General features: G+C 39.7%; 1 protein-coding gene across 1 annotated transcript in view; it reads left to right on the top strand.

Moving 5' to 3' along the window:
• Positions 1–18,758, top strand: part of GRB10 (growth factor receptor bound protein 10) — a 144,265-nt gene that overhangs the window by 86,677 nt on the left and 38,830 nt on the right. Inside the window, exons 4-5 of the mRNA XM_033062934.2 lie at positions 716–932; positions 3,711–3,852. Of these exons, the coding sequence (XP_032918825.1) occupies positions 716–932; positions 3,711–3,852 (359 nt within the window). The remainder of the gene's footprint in view (positions 1–715; positions 933–3,710; positions 3,853–18,758) is intronic.

Below are 18,758 nucleotides of genomic sequence, written 5' to 3'. Positions count from 1 at the left end.
TTTTAGGGACTGATGTTCCTCCAGCCAGCCACAGCACATCCTTGGCTGATTTATTTCGTACTCTTTAAGGTAGAAGTCCATCTATCACAATGCAAGAGCAAGGATGCAGATAGATCTTTTTATACGAAAGTTGTTGGACTGCCCTTCAAAATACCATATCACAAAAATATGGTAGGATTTTTAATAAGAGATAATGATCACTGATGTCTTCCAGCACTGCAGCACTGTCTTGGTTTTTTTCCTTCTAAATTATTCGGTCTTGCAAAGTATTTATTACAGTGTTGGACAATCTAAACTTGATACATTGCCAAGCCAAACTGAGGTATTTGTAAGTTATATGCTTTGGAAATGTATGGCAGTTTATCAGTAAGTGAAGTGGTGCTTTACATTAGCATTGTTGTTATTAAAAATCCCACCAAATTCTGGTTCAATACACACACACACACACGCACATATATAGTAAATACTTTAATATTTATTTTGTGTCCATAGCTTTTCACCATGGAAGACAAAAGAAATGTCCATTGCTGGCTCTTACTAGTTGTGGCTTTCTACTCTAAAAGAAATACATTATTTCTGCAATAATAATTTGCACCGTAAAAATGTAGTTAAGTAATTATGTGGTAACTTTACTGAAACTTTGTCTTTGTTCTTGCCGCATTTCCTTTGCCTGGGACTTCCAGCTGCCTTACGCTGCCTTTGTTTTGCCTTTCAGATGACGACGTGGACCTGGAAGCTCTGGTGAACGACATGAATTCCTCATTTGAAAGCTTATACTCCACGTGCAGCGTGCAGTCGGAAACCGCCCCGCTCCTTCAGAACGGCCAGCTGAGCCGCAGCCAGCTGCCCTCCTCGGGCTCCGGCACCCTGCAGCCCATGTCCCCCAGGCAGAAGGTGCAGCGCTCCCAGCCAGTGCGCATCATGGCAGTCAGGTAGGGAAAGGGCACTCGCCTCCCTTCCCAGAAGTTGTCGTGGGCTGGCTTCAAAAGAATTATGTTTTAAAATAGGAGAGCCGCTTTGTTACGGACTTAGTAGTGTTAGACTGGATTTTTGCATAGAAAAAATGTTCTTAGTAGGTGAAGGACATAATATAGCCTTATATTGTCACCCTTCTTTTAGTCAAGGTTTGATGTTTCTGCAGTAGCTGATATGTAGAAGTTTGTCATTAGTACCAATTGGGAGAAGCTATATCCATATTTACTTTTTTTTCCAAACTACTAAAACCAGTGCTCTCGAGTCTGGTGTCTACTGAGAGCCTATAGGTTTTATTAAACATAAGAGATGATGTAGATGGACGAGGCTGTGCTCAACTACTTTTGATATAACAAAGTATATACGTGATATACGAAAGTATATATTTGAGATATATATATACACACACACACACATATCCTCTCCAGGGATGTTTCCTGAGTGGCTTAAGACCAACAAATGAAAAAGGAGTATGTCTTAGTTATTTATCTGTTTTTCCCAGAGCACTTGCAACTCACTTGAGTGCATTGTGTAAGTCATTACCAAAAAAAGTGTTAAAGTTGTCCCCTTGTTGTAAGGCTGAGGACTGAAATTCAGGCTTCAAGTGGTAAACTCTTGACGGTGATAGAAGAGTATATAGGTGATGTACAGGTTCTTAAAATCTTTTTAGGCAGCAGGAGGAAGGGAGCTTCTGTCAGCATGAGTAGGTAAATTAATTTCTTTCCTGCTTGTTAACAGTTTCTTCTTTGAAGGAAGTGAGAAGTAATCATATAATAAAAGAAAAATTCCAAGTGCGGAAGCGGTGGCTTCTAACTGTTTATACTGATGTGCTGCTTATAGGAATAGTATACGTAAGACAGGAAGCTTTTCTGTTTGAATGGGTGTGCAGTACAACTGAATCAGCTGACGATGCTATCAGTTCTACATATATTTCATAGTTAACCTCGAATGGGGCTGTACTTGAAAATGTGCTCTCTGGAGTACTATAACTGTTGATGTTTTGTAAATATCTCAGCCAAAGCACTTGAATTATTTTTGGTATTTAAAAACTTAGCAACTCTTATTTTGTGAACACTCTGCCTTTTTGAAATCTATACTTACATGCACACCAGAACATCCTGTGTTTATCATCATCAAAGAGTGTAATGGTGGAGCTTCTGTTCAGGGTTATCTGGACCCATCTTGTTTGCTACCAGAACAGGGTGACTGTGGTGTCCTAGGAACACAGGATTTTGTGTGTATCAGTTCTGAAGTAAATGATCCACTGGCAGCAGTACACACACAGCAGAGCACAGCACAGAGAATTCCCAGCTTCAGGAAACCACACCTTTCTAATTACACCGAGTCTGTAGTTCCACTTCTTACAGTGGAGGTCAGTCAGAAACTTGCAATACAGTGCACTGTTGCACAGATGACATGTCTACTGGTCTGAAGAAATCTTACACTGTCCTTTTACCCTGTACTGTAGAGAGCTGCACACATGGGGAGCACAAAAAAAGGAAAATAAGCAGGTCAAGTAGTTGCTGGCATAGTTCGTAGTTACAGTTGGAACCTGCTGTTTATTGCAACCCTCCAGATCTTAAGACTCACTCAGGGAACACTGAGGCAACTGAATTGCAGGACAAAGTTACCTGTGGGGCAGATTTCACAGTAGTTAAATTTTGTCATGCCCCAGGTTCTGGTACAGGCCAGGACAGTGAGAGTACCCAAAGTGGAACATGCTGCCAGGAACAAAGCCACCCGTTGTCTCCCAGGCAGCTCTGCTAAGGAGGCTCTGCTTGCTGAAGGCATGCCAAAAAATGAGAGCAAACTTGAGTTCTTAATGATTTGCCCCTCAAATCCAGGTGTTAGTTGATTTGGAAACTTTCATGATTGCCACTAGATGGGGCCTTCTGCTTAGTCATTGAATGACTGCCTGCTGCAGTCAGCTAATGCATCTTCAGTGGTGATGTCCTGGCAGCAGGGAAACCAAAAGCTATTTGTGTAGTCGTGAACAGGTCTTACAGCTTTTCTGGTAGGTTTTAGTTCTTCTTTTGTTGGTATGGGCACTGCAAATGTATTATAAACTAGAGCTTGAAACTCTGTTATATGTAGACTCACGAGGCATACTTGGGTGGATGCAAACTTGTCTGAGCAGTAACTGTACAACAGGCATAAGGTGGGAGGGTGTAATTCCAGTTTATTGCTAAAGCCGCGTCTTTGCATTTTCATTTCTCCAGGAAATGCCGAGTTGCTTGGAGATAGAATCTGGTATTGTAATGAGGTGTCAATGTTGGTTTAAGTCTCAGCTTAGAGAACTTTACAGTGGGCTACATGTTTGTTTTCAAATCCACTTGGAATTTGGCTCTTGAGTGACTGCTATTGTTTTCTCCTCTTTCACATTGGTTTGGAAGAGCTTTACTGACTTTCTGACACACACAGCTTAAGCTTGTAATCTAGTGCTTACAACAGTGAGTACAGATAGATATTCCTGTTTATTTTATTTGCACAGTTACCTCAGTTACCCAAGTAATCAAATTATCAGCAGCAAAACAAGCATAGATACCTGACTGGTCATTTTTCACACGCAGTTACCAACTTTGTGCTAGGAGTTGTGGTGACTGTATAGTTGTTACCTAGAAAAAGAGTGGATTTGATTCCTTGTCTGTAGTGTCATTATCACAAACGCTGGGGCAGGAGAGCCAGGTCTGGTGATGCCAGTTTGCTCCTCTTAATGCGTAGTGCTTCTGTGTTTATAGGCGTCTTCAAGAAGAAGAACAGCAATTCCGAACATCGTCTTTGCCAGCCATCCCAAATCCCTTCCCAGAACTTTGTAGCCCCGCAAGCTCTCCAGTGCTGGCCCCTGGATCTTTACCTCAGAGTCAACCTGCTAGTAAGCATGTGAGTATGGGATGAAGCTTTGGGTCATCCATTCGCGTGCAAACCAGCAGTGGACTACTTCATTTCGAAGGCAGAAAGCAATCTTCCAGATAAGTAAAAACACTTGTAGACTTTGTCTGTGAGTAGGGCAGCACTGGCCGAGAGAGTATCTTCAAGTAGGGCTTCAGGCCTTTTTTGGAAAGTCTGTAAGAAAAAAGTGTTAAAATGAAGTAAGCCTCTTTCAGGTAAATGCATGTTGTGAATTGAGCAGTAATGCTTAATATCTTCAAATTTTATTATTCAACCTAAAGATTTACTAATTCTGAAGTCAAGTGAATTAGCTTAGAGTTGGCTGAGGATCTGTGCCTTTCATACTGCGTATTCTAGGTGCCACAAAAACACTGAACAGCTGAATTCTTTAAAGACATGGTAGTGCTTTATTTGCTATTTTTCATGAAACTACTCAAAAAGCAAAGGTGTTCTTAGAGCTTGTAGGTAGGCACAGCTCATTGTAATAGGATTTAAGGGGAAGGTGGTCCCATGGACAACTGGTGGAATAATTTTCTGGGTTCTTGGCAGTTAAGATAGCCCAGAGTGAGTTCTCGTGGTCCAGAGCAGTAGCCTCAGCGACACAGCAGTTTTTCTTCTCTGTCCTACTCCAGTCTATAAGAAACAATCCTCTTGTTTTGTATCATTCCTCAAGCACACTTGAAGACTAAAGCTGGGCTTAAAAACCTTTATTTTGTAAACTGTGCTGACCTTCGTGGGAATGAAAAGATGGGTTACTCTGACTGTTGGCTTACAACAATTCTGCTCTTGAGTACCCAAAAATATCGAGAAGTTCTGTGTCACTGCTCAGTTAGTTTGTAATTAGCTCCTACATCCCCCTGAGAGACAGAGGGCTTGGGTGGGCAGTTCAACTGCAACATTAGACCCAAACATGTGCCCTCGCGCATGTTCAGTGTTGCGTTACGGTGCCATAAACAGCTACCTCCTTTCCTGAGAGACAAACTGCATCTCCACTGCTTTTACTGTATTCTTACACATACAAGACAGACAGGTAACCAAATCATGCCCTGGGAAAAAAAATTGAGCCATCCCATTGGGAATTTAGCACAGCACTCTTTCAGTGACCCAGGTGCTGACTAAGCAGAGAGATTTTTTTGCCAAGGCAATGTTGATGTGACTCTGGGGAGATAAAACTAGGGGCAATTTGGCCTCCTGGCACTTGCCAGCAGGACAGCAGCATAGCTGTCTTTCAGAAATAAACTTTAGTTTCTGATGAACCTGTGTTTACCTCTCTAAATATTCTCTGGGTTCAGGGTTTCTTTGCCTTTTGGCTCTATGTTTTACTAAAATTACCCAAGCCACCCTAAACTTGACTCTGTAAAACCTTAAGGAACCCTGAATGATCTGTGAGTCAGTTTTTGATGGAATTTAGAAACTAGTGGTTTAACAGCAGATCTAGTGGTTTAACAGCAGATAAATATAAAAATAACCAGTCTTTTAATGTATGTAAGAAGATGGCTTTAAAGGCAGAATAGAAGAGCTTTTCTTTTCCCAAGTTTTATCTTCTAATTTTTTTTTAAAAATTACTCTACCTTACTTTAAAATGAAAATTTTGACAGATGTTTTGGAAGCCTAAAATGAAATAATTTATATTGTTTAGATATTCCTGCTGCTGAATTTTTTAATCAAAGACAGTCCGTTATAGAAGCAAAACCTTTCAGGGTACAAACTGAGGAGGTAAAGCATGTTGGGCAATAATAGTTTCTTTTGTAGATGCAAATGCACTGTTCATTTCAGCATATCAACTCATTGAAAGCAGTTGAGAAACACTGGCTTGGGGTGAGGGAAGAAAAGAGAAATGTTCTTTTCCCTCTCCAACAAAGTATTTTGCTCTCTTTAATGAAGGGTTAGAGAAACTAAACAGAAAAAAACCTCCTAGTTTTAAAGTATTTATGGTAAAAGAGTAGGTTTGATTTCTTCACGAAGGAATAAAACTACCTCAATTTTAAACACAGACTATCACTGGATAACTAAATAATCTCTCTGTTCAGCTTCCTCATAATTTGTTTAACTCAGTTTTAGTTCCCTTCATGGGAGTCTGCTAAACATCAAGAGTAAAAAAAAAAAAATTAGTAACTTAAGAAATGTTATACATCTTTCCAACTTCAACCCATTAAAAAATGTAGAGTTTGTGAATCTGAGTAAATTATTTTAGCACATACTCTGGCTGAGATAAATGTCCATCAATACAATACTAACTACTGATGAATAAAACGAGTGATGAGCTTAGTTAAAGGACTGCAATAGCAAATTTTAATACCTGGCAGATAGGCAAAATAAGTTGTGCTTTAAGGAAAATATAAATACAATGTTGAAAGCTAATCAAGGTAAAACATCAAGATGCTTAATTTCAGTTTCTCTGCTTGCAAGTTATGAACACAGATTAAAACTGGAGATGGGAATGAACCATTATGTTTCCATGGGATATATGAGGTGCTAGTGAATTCCTTTGGTGCTTCTCAAGCATTTACAGGTAAATAATCAAATAGCAGTTCCGGCCAGCAGTGCTGCAGCTCTGATCACACAGGGCATCGTGGCACACACATGGTATGGAGGAAGTGTGGCCTTTGGTCAGGTCATATTTGCACTTAAGAGGGTCTCAGATTAATGTAACCTTTAGAGATTTCAGAAAGAAGTGAATATTTTGTTATTATGTGAAACAGTGGAGAGATCACTGGGAAGCTGGAGGGTCTGATGACTTCATAAGAAAGGAAATGTTATTATTGTTCCTCCTGGAACACCTTAGTGTTATTTCATAATTGTAAGTACAACTCTGCAATGATAAGATCTGGTAATGATTATGCAAGAGGAATTTAAAGATCCAGTCTTGTTAAACACAGAATTCTCATGTCATATTGCCAAGCCTTAGGCATAGAGAAATCCCAGCTCTATTTGAGTTTTACTAAAATTTATACTTTTTTCCAGTATATTGTTCCCTAAAGAAAAAGGATTCATGTGTGAGTGAAGGAGTGAGTAAAGGAGCTTTCAGGTCATAAAGCTTGAATTATATTTTTGGCTGAAAAAATGGATATTGTCTTTTCTCATATGCAAAATTTTATTCCACAGCTGAAGCGTCAGATACAAATTTCTTGTTGCTTTTGAGTCTCTTCCTGATTTTTAGTGCAGTTGCCACTGCTTTTTTTTGAACAAGCAGTTCACAGCATTTCTTTGTGCACTGCTCTGCATTTGTTTCATACTCCTGGCTCAAAAAAGAAAGGTAAAAACAGTAAAACAGTAAAAAATAACTGAAATAAACCTTTCTTACTTTTTTGTGCTAGGTTCTTTTTTCTGTCTTCTCATGGTGACAAAGCATTTTCTTTATTGCACTCAAAAAGGTGCAATAATTTGATTTTTTTGAAAATATTTTTATGAGATCTGTTTGGTAATGGTATTAGTTTCACCAGGGCAGGAAGCAGTATGCCACCTCTAACTCTGCTGCCAGTCAGGCACTGAATACTGCTTTAAAGCTGATGGCTGAAGCAGTGTGCTGCAGCTCCTCCCCAGAAGACAGACAACAGTGGGAAGTAGCAGGTCTTTAGTACTAGCACAAAACTAGAAACAACGTGTAGGCAAATGGGATAGTCATTTAATAGGAGAGCAATCTGGGAGGCAAAACTGGAGTGTTAGGCTTATTGAAATTATTTCAGATTTGTTGGAGCTTTTTTGGTTTTGGGTTTTTTTTTTTTTAATTCTGGATAATCTTCTTTGCTTTAGAAAAAGAACTTAATCTTGTGGATAATTTTTTTCTGAGCACATAAAGGTTGAGAAACTGGCACATTATTTAGTAGTAAAAGACTTAGAAGAGAAATAACTGTGAACTTTCAGGTTACATTTCAAAGGCTATCCCTCACTGAACAGCATCCACAGTGCCAGCATCTGTGCTAATGGGGTTGTGTGACCAAACAAACTTGGTGATAGACATTCAGAAATTATTTGTAATGAAAGAGATACGTGCCTCTTTGGAGTTCAGCAGTATGATCCTTTGTTACAGGTCTGCAGGTGGAAATGGCCCACTTTGAGCTTAGTTTTACAGTGAAAAATGTTAGATGTGGAGTTGTTAATAGTGAGCAGCATATAGATCTGTAAAAATTGGCACAGCTGAAGTTTTAGTAGTGTGGCCAACCAGCTGGTGAGCACCTGGATGAAAAGTACCAACTGGTTGTGCTGCTGGGTCAGTAGCTACTTCAGTTACTGGTGTGGTGAATGAGACAGTGCAGATGTCTCGTGCTTGGAGAAACCATGATCCTTCAAGTGGCAGCTGACAAAGAACTCTGAAGTCCTTGAGTTGAAAGCAGTGTTGTCTGTGAGCATGGACAGGAGGCTGACAGACAAGGAGCTCCCTGATCAGTGCGTGCCCAAGCATTCCCCTCTTCATCATGTGCCCGATTGTCCTTTGAGTATCACCCATCTGCCCATCACCACAGAGCCCAAAGCTGTGCCAGACCTCTGAGAGCATTCCCACTTTCCATGCATAGAAAAGGCAGGAGTGGGAAGGACATGGTCATGGCCCGTGTGACACCAGGGGCATTGCAAGACCACTTGGTGTTTTTCTCTCCTATTCCTCACATCTTTGTATGTAAGGCTCATGCACACCTACAAACACAAGACCACCCCCTGTCTCATGGGGGGCAGTGGTTGCAGACCAGGAGAAGGGACAGCTGAAAGTTTTTAAAACATTGTTTACTTAACAGGATAAATATGTTTGTCTAAGAAAAATGGAAACCAGAAAATTACACCAAACCAAGACCAAACATTTGTCCAAAAGATTGCTAAAAACATCAGACAGCTACCTTACTGCCAGTTGAAGTCCATCTTTGTGTTGCTGGTATAAACGAAGAGCTAGTTGGTAACTTAGGTTATAATTTCTGGTTGTGTACAAATATTTTGGAAAAAGCATGCAATAATTACATGTAGGTCACTGCAATGCCACAGGATATTAGGCTTAAGTATCTTGTGCGAGTCAATGAAGCTTTCAACTGTAAAAATAGGGCAAATTTCTCACATCCCCCCTCTATACAGCCCAGGCAAACTTCCAGAAAGCAGTTTGATGTACCCAAATTATTTACTCTTTTCTAGCAAATTAAATTCACAAATGGGTATGAATTAATGTCATTCTTTTTTCCAGATTTAGTTACCCTTCAAGGGAACTTGTGTAAACAGACTTCTTAGTTTTTATTGTTCTAATTGCATGTTATGATGCATATTTTTTTTCTTCCCATAAAACTTTTATATTGGCTCTTTTGAAGATGAGGATGTTGATTTTCTAAAGAGAAATTGTATAAAAATATGAACTTCTGTATAATACAGGCATTATGTACTAAATATTTTGCATGTGTTCCAGCAAATTTTGTACTTGATCCTTCAGTGGAAAAGTCTTTAGCAACAAGACATTTTGAAAATAAATACTGACATCTAAGTGAGTCAACAGGGAATTACTTTCTCTAAACAGGCCAAATCCATAGCTGGATATAATCTGGTCATTCCCTTAGCTCCAAGCCCAGACATTCCCTTTGGCCCAACTTTAAAACATGGGTTTTCATGAGTATCTGCTGTGACATATCATGTTGTTTCTCTCAAATCTTTCTTTTATTAAAGTCTCTTACGCTAAGTCAATAAATCATACATAAATTGCTCTGTAGCATGTTGAACTCAGATGCTTTTTTAAAGGCAGTTGCAATTGTGTTTGGAAAAAATAGAGAAAGAGCAAGCCTCTGCTGCAGGGCTGTGATCTAACTGCAAGAAAGCAGGCCTTTGGGTGCCCCTCCCTCATTTGGAGAAATAACGCTTTCCCAGACTAAACGAGCTGAATTTGATGTGCAGTGTAGGAAAGATGTTGCATTACTTGTCATCTTATCTTGTCTCTCATGGAAACATGTTGTCCTGAAATCAGGGTGGGAGTGAGTTCACATCATTCTGGAAGTGGCATTTTCTCATTACTGGAGAAGGGAGTGATGAATGTCTGAGGTCTGGCGAGCCCTCTGGACTAAGCTAAAGGCCAGCAGCCCTTGGTGCTGTTAGTGCTGGTCACCCGGTGGGTCTGCAGCTCTCCAGCTGGAGCCCTGCACGTGCCTTGCTGAGGACTGGGATCAGCACAGAGGCAAAGCTGCTCTTTCTCCTTCCTCATGCCTCGTACAGCACAAAGCTTTGTGGTAGAAAGAAATGAGTCTCTTTGTTCTTGCGTTTTGTAAAGTACCAGAGCAGTAGTTACAGTCCCAACGTGAATTACTGGAAATATGGAGGGCATCTCATGCTCAAACCCAAGCCTATGTTATTTGATGGGATTTTTTTTGTTTCTAATGACACAAGACTGGCTCAACTCCCAGGAGCATTTTGGCTCCCTACCTGGAAGTGATGCTCTGGCTGTGACGGTGTGCTGGGAGGATGGCTGTGTGTTCAGGACCAGCAGGGAAGGCACTATGCATCCAACAGTGCTCTGGCACCCGGGACAGGGTGGAACCGACCTGGCCCAAACCTCCCTTGCTCTCTGTGTGCTGGTACCCCCACTAGGTCTCCAGCCACACAGTAATGTTTGTTGTTGTTTTAAAAAGCTGTTGCACAGTAATAATACTGAGCAGTCTGTAGTGTTTGCACCAGTAACTGCATTAGTGTGTTCATGCTGCGTTTTTTTGTGTGCATCTTAGATACATGTGCCCTTGCATATTTTGTTGCACATTCATCTTACTATATTTTATTAATGGCAACATAAGAATATAACTTTGCTGTTCTATGCTTTGATCAGGAATTGACAGCACTGAGGAGCTGTCAGGCTGAGAAGGCAGTAAAAAAATGGGAAAGCATAATATGAGGGGAATTCTAATTCTTTCTGTGCCTAGTGAGGCAGGCAAGAATGGGTTTTGGTGTAAACATAAGTGCAGTGGGGAATTAAAAACACCCAGAACTATATTGAGTGACTGTAATTATACCATAAATTAATGGTTGAGATGAATCAGAGATGTCATAACTTTGTGCCAATAGCCTTTAAGCAGTCATTCAACAAGGTAGGAATAATCACACTGAGTCTGTGTAAAATCTGTGCTGTCTGGACTCGAGGTGTGAGTTCAGGTCAACTTTAGACATTTTGGATAGAAGCCTTTTTTGGACCTCTACTACCCAGTGGGGCAGGTGAAAGAAACACCAGCTGACAGTTTAGAGCCTCTGCTGTGTGTATCCTATGTGACCATGTGGCACCAGTTTGTTGCCAGCAGCTGGTAGTTAGCTGACCACGAGATCCTTCCCAAGGTGAGCTGTGGCAGCTCTTGCAGAGCTGTGCTGGCACCTGCAGCTGAGCTGCTCTGCTGGGTTCTGTGGACGTATGGAATGAAGGACTGGGAAGACACCCAAGTTTTTCCTTGCTTGCTGGCATCTACTTCTAGGGATGGAAGGCAAAGCCAGGGTTTAGTTTGTTCCTTTCCAACCCATCAGCACAGTTGTTGCTTAAATGTGAGGAGGGATGCTGTTCATTCAGAGCAGGTAAAAGGCTTCTTTGGATTTGTTTCAATTTCCTGGACAGTGACCTGTGCCCACCATTAAAGTGGAAGGCTATTTGACATGTCCATCCTCACTTAGGTGGTGTTTGTGTGTGGATGCATGGGGAAGAAGGAACTTGGAGTTAGTTCATTATTTTGGTAATGGGATGTTCTTGCATTGTGCCAGAGCTTGCAGATACAGTTTTGTTTCATTTCCTAAACAGAGGGAAATGTCAGTTTTAATTTAATAGCATTTTTGTATTAGAAGAATACCGCTGAGTTAATTAAATCATTGTGGGATGAGTTTCAATTCTCTGTGCTCTTGATTTATAGCCTCCTATTGCTATCAAATTCTTATTATATTATTCTTCCTTCTAGTAGGAGTGCAGAATTACTGTACTAAAAAGTGATTTTGTTTAATTAATGTAAGTACCTTTAATCTTTGCTTCAGCCTGCCTGTAATCTGAACATAATTTACAAAATTTACATAAAAGTGAGTTTAACTGGACTTGCTAAAGGACAAGCCATCATTGGTTCATGGAAGCTACATCTCATGTTTCTCCAGTGGTATTAGGTTTACTTGTTCTCTCCAGCAGCAGATCTGCAGCTGCCAGGGTTACTGGAGCCGGTTTCTCCTGCTGCATTTCAGCAAGCAACAGAATTGAAAATACCATTGTTGTGCTTCATGCCTGGAGTGTTTGGGTTTTTCTGGTGTTGCCGAGGGGGAAATGAATAGCGCTCTGAAACAAAACGGATTGACTATCAGCTGAACCTTTGGATCCGAGATCCCACGTTGAGCCTGGGATGTTTCTGGGAAATGTGAATAAAGCAGCTTTGTCACAGCAGACTTAGTTCTGGTGAGATTTCATTAACAGTAAAGAAAACACTGTTCTGTAAGTTCTTATGAGAGAAGGGATGAAAGTGGGAGAGACCTTTGAAAACTGTTTCTGTGTCCTACCAAAGAGGTGCCACTTTATAGCACTCAGGTCTTCTCAGCTACCCCTTTCATCTGCCTAGATCTCTTGTCTGGGCAGAGTGAGGAGTTGCTCTGTTTCTTGGGTTGTTTAGAGATGGGCTCTAGAGTGAGGACGCTGCTTCACCCTGCACACACACACAAAGTTTGCAATGTGCCTTTTCCATCCAGACATTTCATAGGAATGTTATCTTTATATTTACGTTCACCTTTAAATTGTCTTTCTTTACCATCCCTACCAGAATAGGTAATAAGAATAGGAAAAAGCTGTTCATAAGGAGGAAAGCATTGCTTAAAAATAACTGAAGAAAAGGAGGTGCAAAAAAAAAACATTCATGAGAGTATTCTAAGCTAAATAACGGCGTCCCCGTAGTAAAACACCTGGATTTAATTTTCCAGACAAGTCGCCCTCAGGCTTTGATGAGTCATTTGGGAACATGTCCTAGCCTGCAAACTTTAAGAGCATCTAATTACTGGGAAGTAACTTGCTTGTCACATTGTTGCCAGTTGCTCTTATTTTCCCTATTGCTTGCTAAAATCCACTCAAAGCAAGACAACCACAGTGTTTCTAGAGCTCATAAATAGCTTTACAGATGTTTTCAGCAGTTCTCATTCACCAAGTACTCAGTTCTGCTGAACAAGCTGAGGATGGGATCTTTGATAAACATCAGGTATCAGGTACACAGTTTTAGTATTGAAAAATACCTGTTGTGCTTCAGTTTATGAATACTTTTTACTAAGTTGTCACAAATTCTAGAGCAGTGTTATGTTTAAATGTTTGAAGTATATATATACACACACACACACACACACACACACATATGTCTATGTGATTGTGTATAGGAGAAAATCAAAAGATTTCTTGCAGTACTGTACCTTATAAAGGATTTATGGGACAACTTGTGAAGAAATAGACATTAAATATATAAAGATCACCCTCCCCTTCATGAGGCAAAGAAAAGAAAGCTAATGTTACAGGATTAATGTTACAGGAATGTTACGTCTGGTCATGCAGGTAAAACCTTATGTCTGATATTCGTGTGTTTTTCTGTGTTCTATGCTGGTTTGTTCTATGTATTTTTTTTTCCATGGCTGACCTTTGAACTTTTTTTTTAACAAACTAGCTTGTTAAATCTTTGTAAAGCTCATACAAGCGAGGCTGAGCCTTGGCTCTTGTTACAGCCTTGTCAAATGAGCATGCTCTAAAAGACAGACTCAAATAATGTTTTGCTGAAAAATGCTCTTGCTGCACTTGAAGCTAATTTCTAACATTTCTGACATTTGAAAGATCCTAAATATATTTGAGAACCTCTTTTTGTCTTCATGAGCAGTACTGAGATTGGGTTTTACTCCTGAATGTGGATCCAGTCAATGTTTTAGGTGAAAGTTTTGGTTTATGCTTTTCATTTTTCTTTGAGCACACTTAGCCACCATGGTTTGTATCCTAGTCTGTTGGGGGTTTTGGTTGTATTTTTGGCATAGAGTTGTTGGAGCTTTTTTGCACAGATGGAAAAGGTAATCTAAATCCTGAGTCTTTCATCTTCAGTGGGGAGAGGCTGTCATTCCAAGGGAAGTGAAGTGCTTGTCAACTGGGGGGCCATAAGAGCACTACATTCAGTCTCAGGGATAAACCATTGTACAATGTAACACATTTTTTAGTATTTTCTAGGATATTAATAAGCTGGGGAAAATCAGGAGGCTGCCAGCTATATTTGTGCAAATGTACCTTCAGTGTAATTTCCCTTTGCTCCCAGTGAACATTTAGTTCTGTGTTACACTGCATGCAAGTTACAAATGAGCATTTGCTTACAGCCTAATTAAGCATAGCTTAGAGCAGTACTTAATTGCAACACTTCAAGTAATACAGAGGAACTTCAAGCCAATCTGGCTAACAAGAAATTAACTTGTGCTCTGCCCAAGGTTGCGCTAGCTGCTGTGTCTGTAAGGTTTCATTGTGTCTTGCCCTCTGTGTCCATGGAATAGCGTGGCAATCTTGGGGAATCTTCAGAGGTCACAGAGAAACCTTTTAGCATTCTGGTTACAGCAAGAAATCCTGCAAGAAGTGAGACAGCACGATGGAGTCTCTCAGTGAGTAGAGAAATTGCCTGTGCAGCAGATGCTGGCTTTGAGTGTCTCCAGCAGTTCATCCATTGATGTCTGAATGGCTCTGAGGTGAAAGACTGCTATGATGGCGTATAATCATTGAAATGAAAGAGCTGAATGAACTTCATAGGAAGCTTTCTATATGTTACTTTTATCCCTTAAATAATAAAATAAGCTAGTAGCTCTGAAGATGGTGAAATAAATTTTACAGCACTGTAAACATACATCAGTTTCTCTGCTTTGCCTCTTTCCCAAGCTTTCTCCAACGTGCAACTAGAAAAGCTGTGATGTTTAGCTTGTCTATCAAAATGCTCAAGGATGATGTGCATGCAAAGGGCTTGTTTTATCCCTGTGCCAGAGGCCTGGAAGTGCTAATAGCCCTACATTCAAATACTAGCCATTAAGAAAGGGGAGGCCCTAGTAAAGTTCCAGCAAAAAATAATATAAAAAACGTTTACAATGTCAGACATGATTCATAATGACTGCATTCTTTGATGCAGCAATCTCTGCTTTCTGCATAATTGAGTTAAACTTTACTACAGCTATGTCTTTTCTGAACGTATCAGTGCAACTCAGTGGCAATATCTAGGTGTGAGGACTGATGGATTGTAGGGGAGTTAATTGATTATCCTAATTTCTTTATTTTAAAGTACATTAATGTAGGCAAGGAGAAATTAATTATTTTTCCTCTCAAATTATGATACAATATTTATATAAAATTTCAAATTATTAAGGTCTCAGTTCACAAAATACATTAGAAATATTTGAAGAGAAGGTATTTAAAGTCTGACTGGATAGTAGTTCAGATTGCTTGTCTTAGACTTGCAGTCAGTACAGAACTCTGACCCTCATATGGAAGGACTTCTTCCATGATTTTTTTGTACAAACCTAATTGTGTTGGTGGAAAACTTTTGCAACGCCAATTTTCCTACAGTGACTTAACAGATCTTTTGATTGATTGTTGAAGTATATTTCTTTATGCTGGGCAATTCTGTTTTTGCACTACAACCATAACAAAGTATTTTTTGAAGGACGTATTTGACTTTGCATAACACAATTGCAAATTAGGTTTGTATGCTGTAGCTGAATTACAGTATCTGGAATTAAATACCCATTTTGATTATTGATTGCATATTGAATTATTAAACATGTTCATTAATTTAAAACAATCTTGGAGGTCTTTATCTGCAACAGACAAGTAGTAGGAATGGCCATGCTTTTCATATTATTTGCTGTGCAGTGGCTTTTTTTTTTTGCTACTGGAAAATGTCATGTACACTAATGAACGTATCCAGCATAGTTGTTTTGTCCACCTCGAGGGAAGTTTTTTTTGAATCTCAGCTTGGAAGAATGGAGATAAAAAAACTAACTTCAAAGGATGCTACTGGGATTTCTTGGTGAAGGTAATGCACATTTTTGTGTTGGACTTCCTATTGTGAATGGTCGAATCAGCAGTTGGCTCAATCTCAGTGCAAAAGTCTCATAAAAACTCTGTCAGAGATTTGAGTTTAATCATCCTTAGGTTGTCAGATCCCTGCTGTCATATTCAGACGTGGTAGTCTCAGACTTTAACTGTCCTTCTGTTCACAGACTTCTTCAGGTAGATGCTTGCTTCCTGTCAAAAACAACAGCAAGTGCTATTTTGGGAAGGTATTGCATTCCATATTTTGCTTGATGAGCCTTATGGTCTGACCAAGGGACCTTGGTGTGTGCTGTGCCTCCTCACCTCTTATTTGGGCTGCTTGTCTCCAGTAAATGGTGACAGAGACAAGTCCCTTTCAAGTGCTTTCATGCTGTATTAGGGTAGCGAAGGTATAAAAGATAAGCTGCACAAGTGCTTCTTCCTCTTTCTGTTGACCACAGTGGGAACACAAATGACTAGTGAAGACAGGATGTACTTTGACTGAGGTAGCTAGTGACAGCTGAAATGACTGCCAGCTCTGTGTAGTTCAGGTGGGATGCAAACCAGGTAGTGATCTGTGATCATGAGGATCCTTTGCTTCCCCTAAGTTACTGAGCTGTTTTATTAGGACAAAATTGGGCCAAGTGGGAAGTTATTGTTGACCATGTGCCTGAATGGCCAGTGTCCTCAGTTACTTCTGCAAGAAACAGGAGAGAGTCTATCTGGAGTGACACTGGCAGCTCCAGGGTTGATTCTTTTCCATCATTTGTTAAGGGCTTGTGAAAAATTGTGAGTTTCATATCACAGTCTTGTGCAAATTCAAGTCAGTGTTCTTCCCATCTGTTTAGCAGCTTCACTTCTGTGTGGAGTGCTCAGACATTTGAGGTAGCCTTTTCACTAGAGAAATATAGATAAGATTTAGGGAGGGAACACAGACTTTCATGAACAGATAGTTTGGGACATTGGGCTTGATGCACAGCAGTGATACCAATTCTTGAGAAAAAAAAAATTAGTAACAAATGGGAATCTGGGCTGGGGAAACATCTGCTCTTCAAGAGCCAGTAAGCCCATTAAGGGGAGAGCAATAGCAAGAGTTTCTGAGGGAGAGGGCTGAGTAACTGGACTGCCATTTCAGAAAGTGACTTACCTCTGATTTGCTTTCTGATTATGTACTAGGGAAAGCTACCCTTAGCACTTGTTTTGTGTACAAAACCAAATGCAAGAAACTCCAGTCAGTTTGTGAAGAAGGAAGGAGGTTTGATTTCCTCAACGGATTATCTTCATAATGGACAATCAAAGTCATTAATATCTCTTTCTGATGTTTTAGCTAATTAAAAAAGCTCAATTTGTCATCTCAATGTGCTTTCCATGTTGAAGCCCAAAATGAGGCTACCTGGTAATTTGTCTAATCCAGTCTGTACATATGGAAAATAATGGTGTCTGCAGAGAAGGTTAAGACATTTGGCAAGAAGGTTAGACATTTGGCTTAACGGGACACTGTCCGTGGAAGTGAAGTGTGTTATATCACACTTGAAGAGGAATGTATCTTTTCACTTCTTTAAAAAGGGTTTTCATGGTATAGCTGAAGGAAGTTCATGCAATAGCTGTTTTGTTACACTTTAAAAAGTGAAATTCACAGGGTGCACAGGTTGGCAAAGCCTTGGTTGATGTGAGCCAAGCAAACTTGGGTTGTTTTCTGTTCAGCTGGGTTCAGTGAAAGAATAACCTACAGAACTCTGGAAACACATCCACAAAACCACTTATTTATTACAAGTTACACTTCAGGTCTGATTAGTGTCAGTTATGTTGAAGAGTGTATAAGCAACAGTTGAACCAAAAATAGTTTCAGTACTGAGTATTTTTTGTTAATATTGTGCAGGTAGCAAAACATTTCTGCTTTTGCCATGTGTAATCTTGTGCAGGAAGATGGGGGAGTTGTGGAAGAAGCAAGTGTTCTGGCACTTTTCTGTGCTGTACAAAAGGCAAGATAGATGTTTCTCCAGTAAGAAACCTTATGCTCTGCCACCACCCAAAACCACTAACCTTATGAAACTTGAAAAGGCCATAAAGTTTTTCTTATGTGTAGAATTGTCTCTACATGAGTGAATTGAAACTGGTAAGTAGTGAGATTTGCTGAAGTCAGCAGTTAGAAATGAAGTAATAATTAATAGTTAATATTATTATTGCCAGTTATTAATACAATGTGTTTTTAAAGGACACTTCAAAATAGATTCGTTTTCTCATCTGCAGCTATGTATTTAACCTGTGGAATTCTACATGCCCATTGAATGGAAGAATTAGATATTGAAATTTGAAATGTATAGAATGATATTTAAGTGTGTGTTATTAGTTTACATAAATACACTACTACAATAAGCATAGAGACTAAGGGTCGCAGATCTTGGTATTCAGATTCATCTCAAACCCAAGCTACTCTTTGGGGAAGGAAGGGAAAAATGCTGTTTACGTTGAAATATATTTGATTCAAGTTTTGTCTAGAAGGGACTATGAAATTATCATGTTGCGTAGGACCCTAAGATCCTGAGATCTTACATGTCTTCCATTTTATGTTGATCTAAATTGTACTTTTGCCTTTTGAGGCTAGCTTTCTTAAACTTACGTAGCTGGGTCTGTGAGCCAAGTGCACAGCATTTTAAAAAATGTTTTATTTTTAAAGGGAATGGAATTATGTACTCATGGAAATAGAAACTTCAGAATAAGAAAGATGCCCAATGGTTGATCTACCTTCTGCCAGTCAGTCTGGGGGGAAAATGAGCTTGGGAAAAGGCATTTTCCTTTAATAAACCTGACACCAGTGCCTTTATATTCTCTTTCATTTTCTCTGTGGTTCAATTCAAGAAGGTTTCAATGACCCAGATTTTTCTCAGCATAATCCTAAAGAAGATTCATGATA

The sequence above is a fragment of the Catharus ustulatus genome, chromosome 1 (assembly GCF_009819885.2).
Source record: "Catharus ustulatus isolate bCatUst1 chromosome 1, bCatUst1.pri.v2, whole genome shotgun sequence".
Classification (NCBI taxonomy): domain Eukaryota; kingdom Metazoa; phylum Chordata; class Aves; order Passeriformes; family Turdidae; genus Catharus; species Catharus ustulatus.
This window is presented reverse-complemented; position numbering and strand designations above follow the sequence as displayed.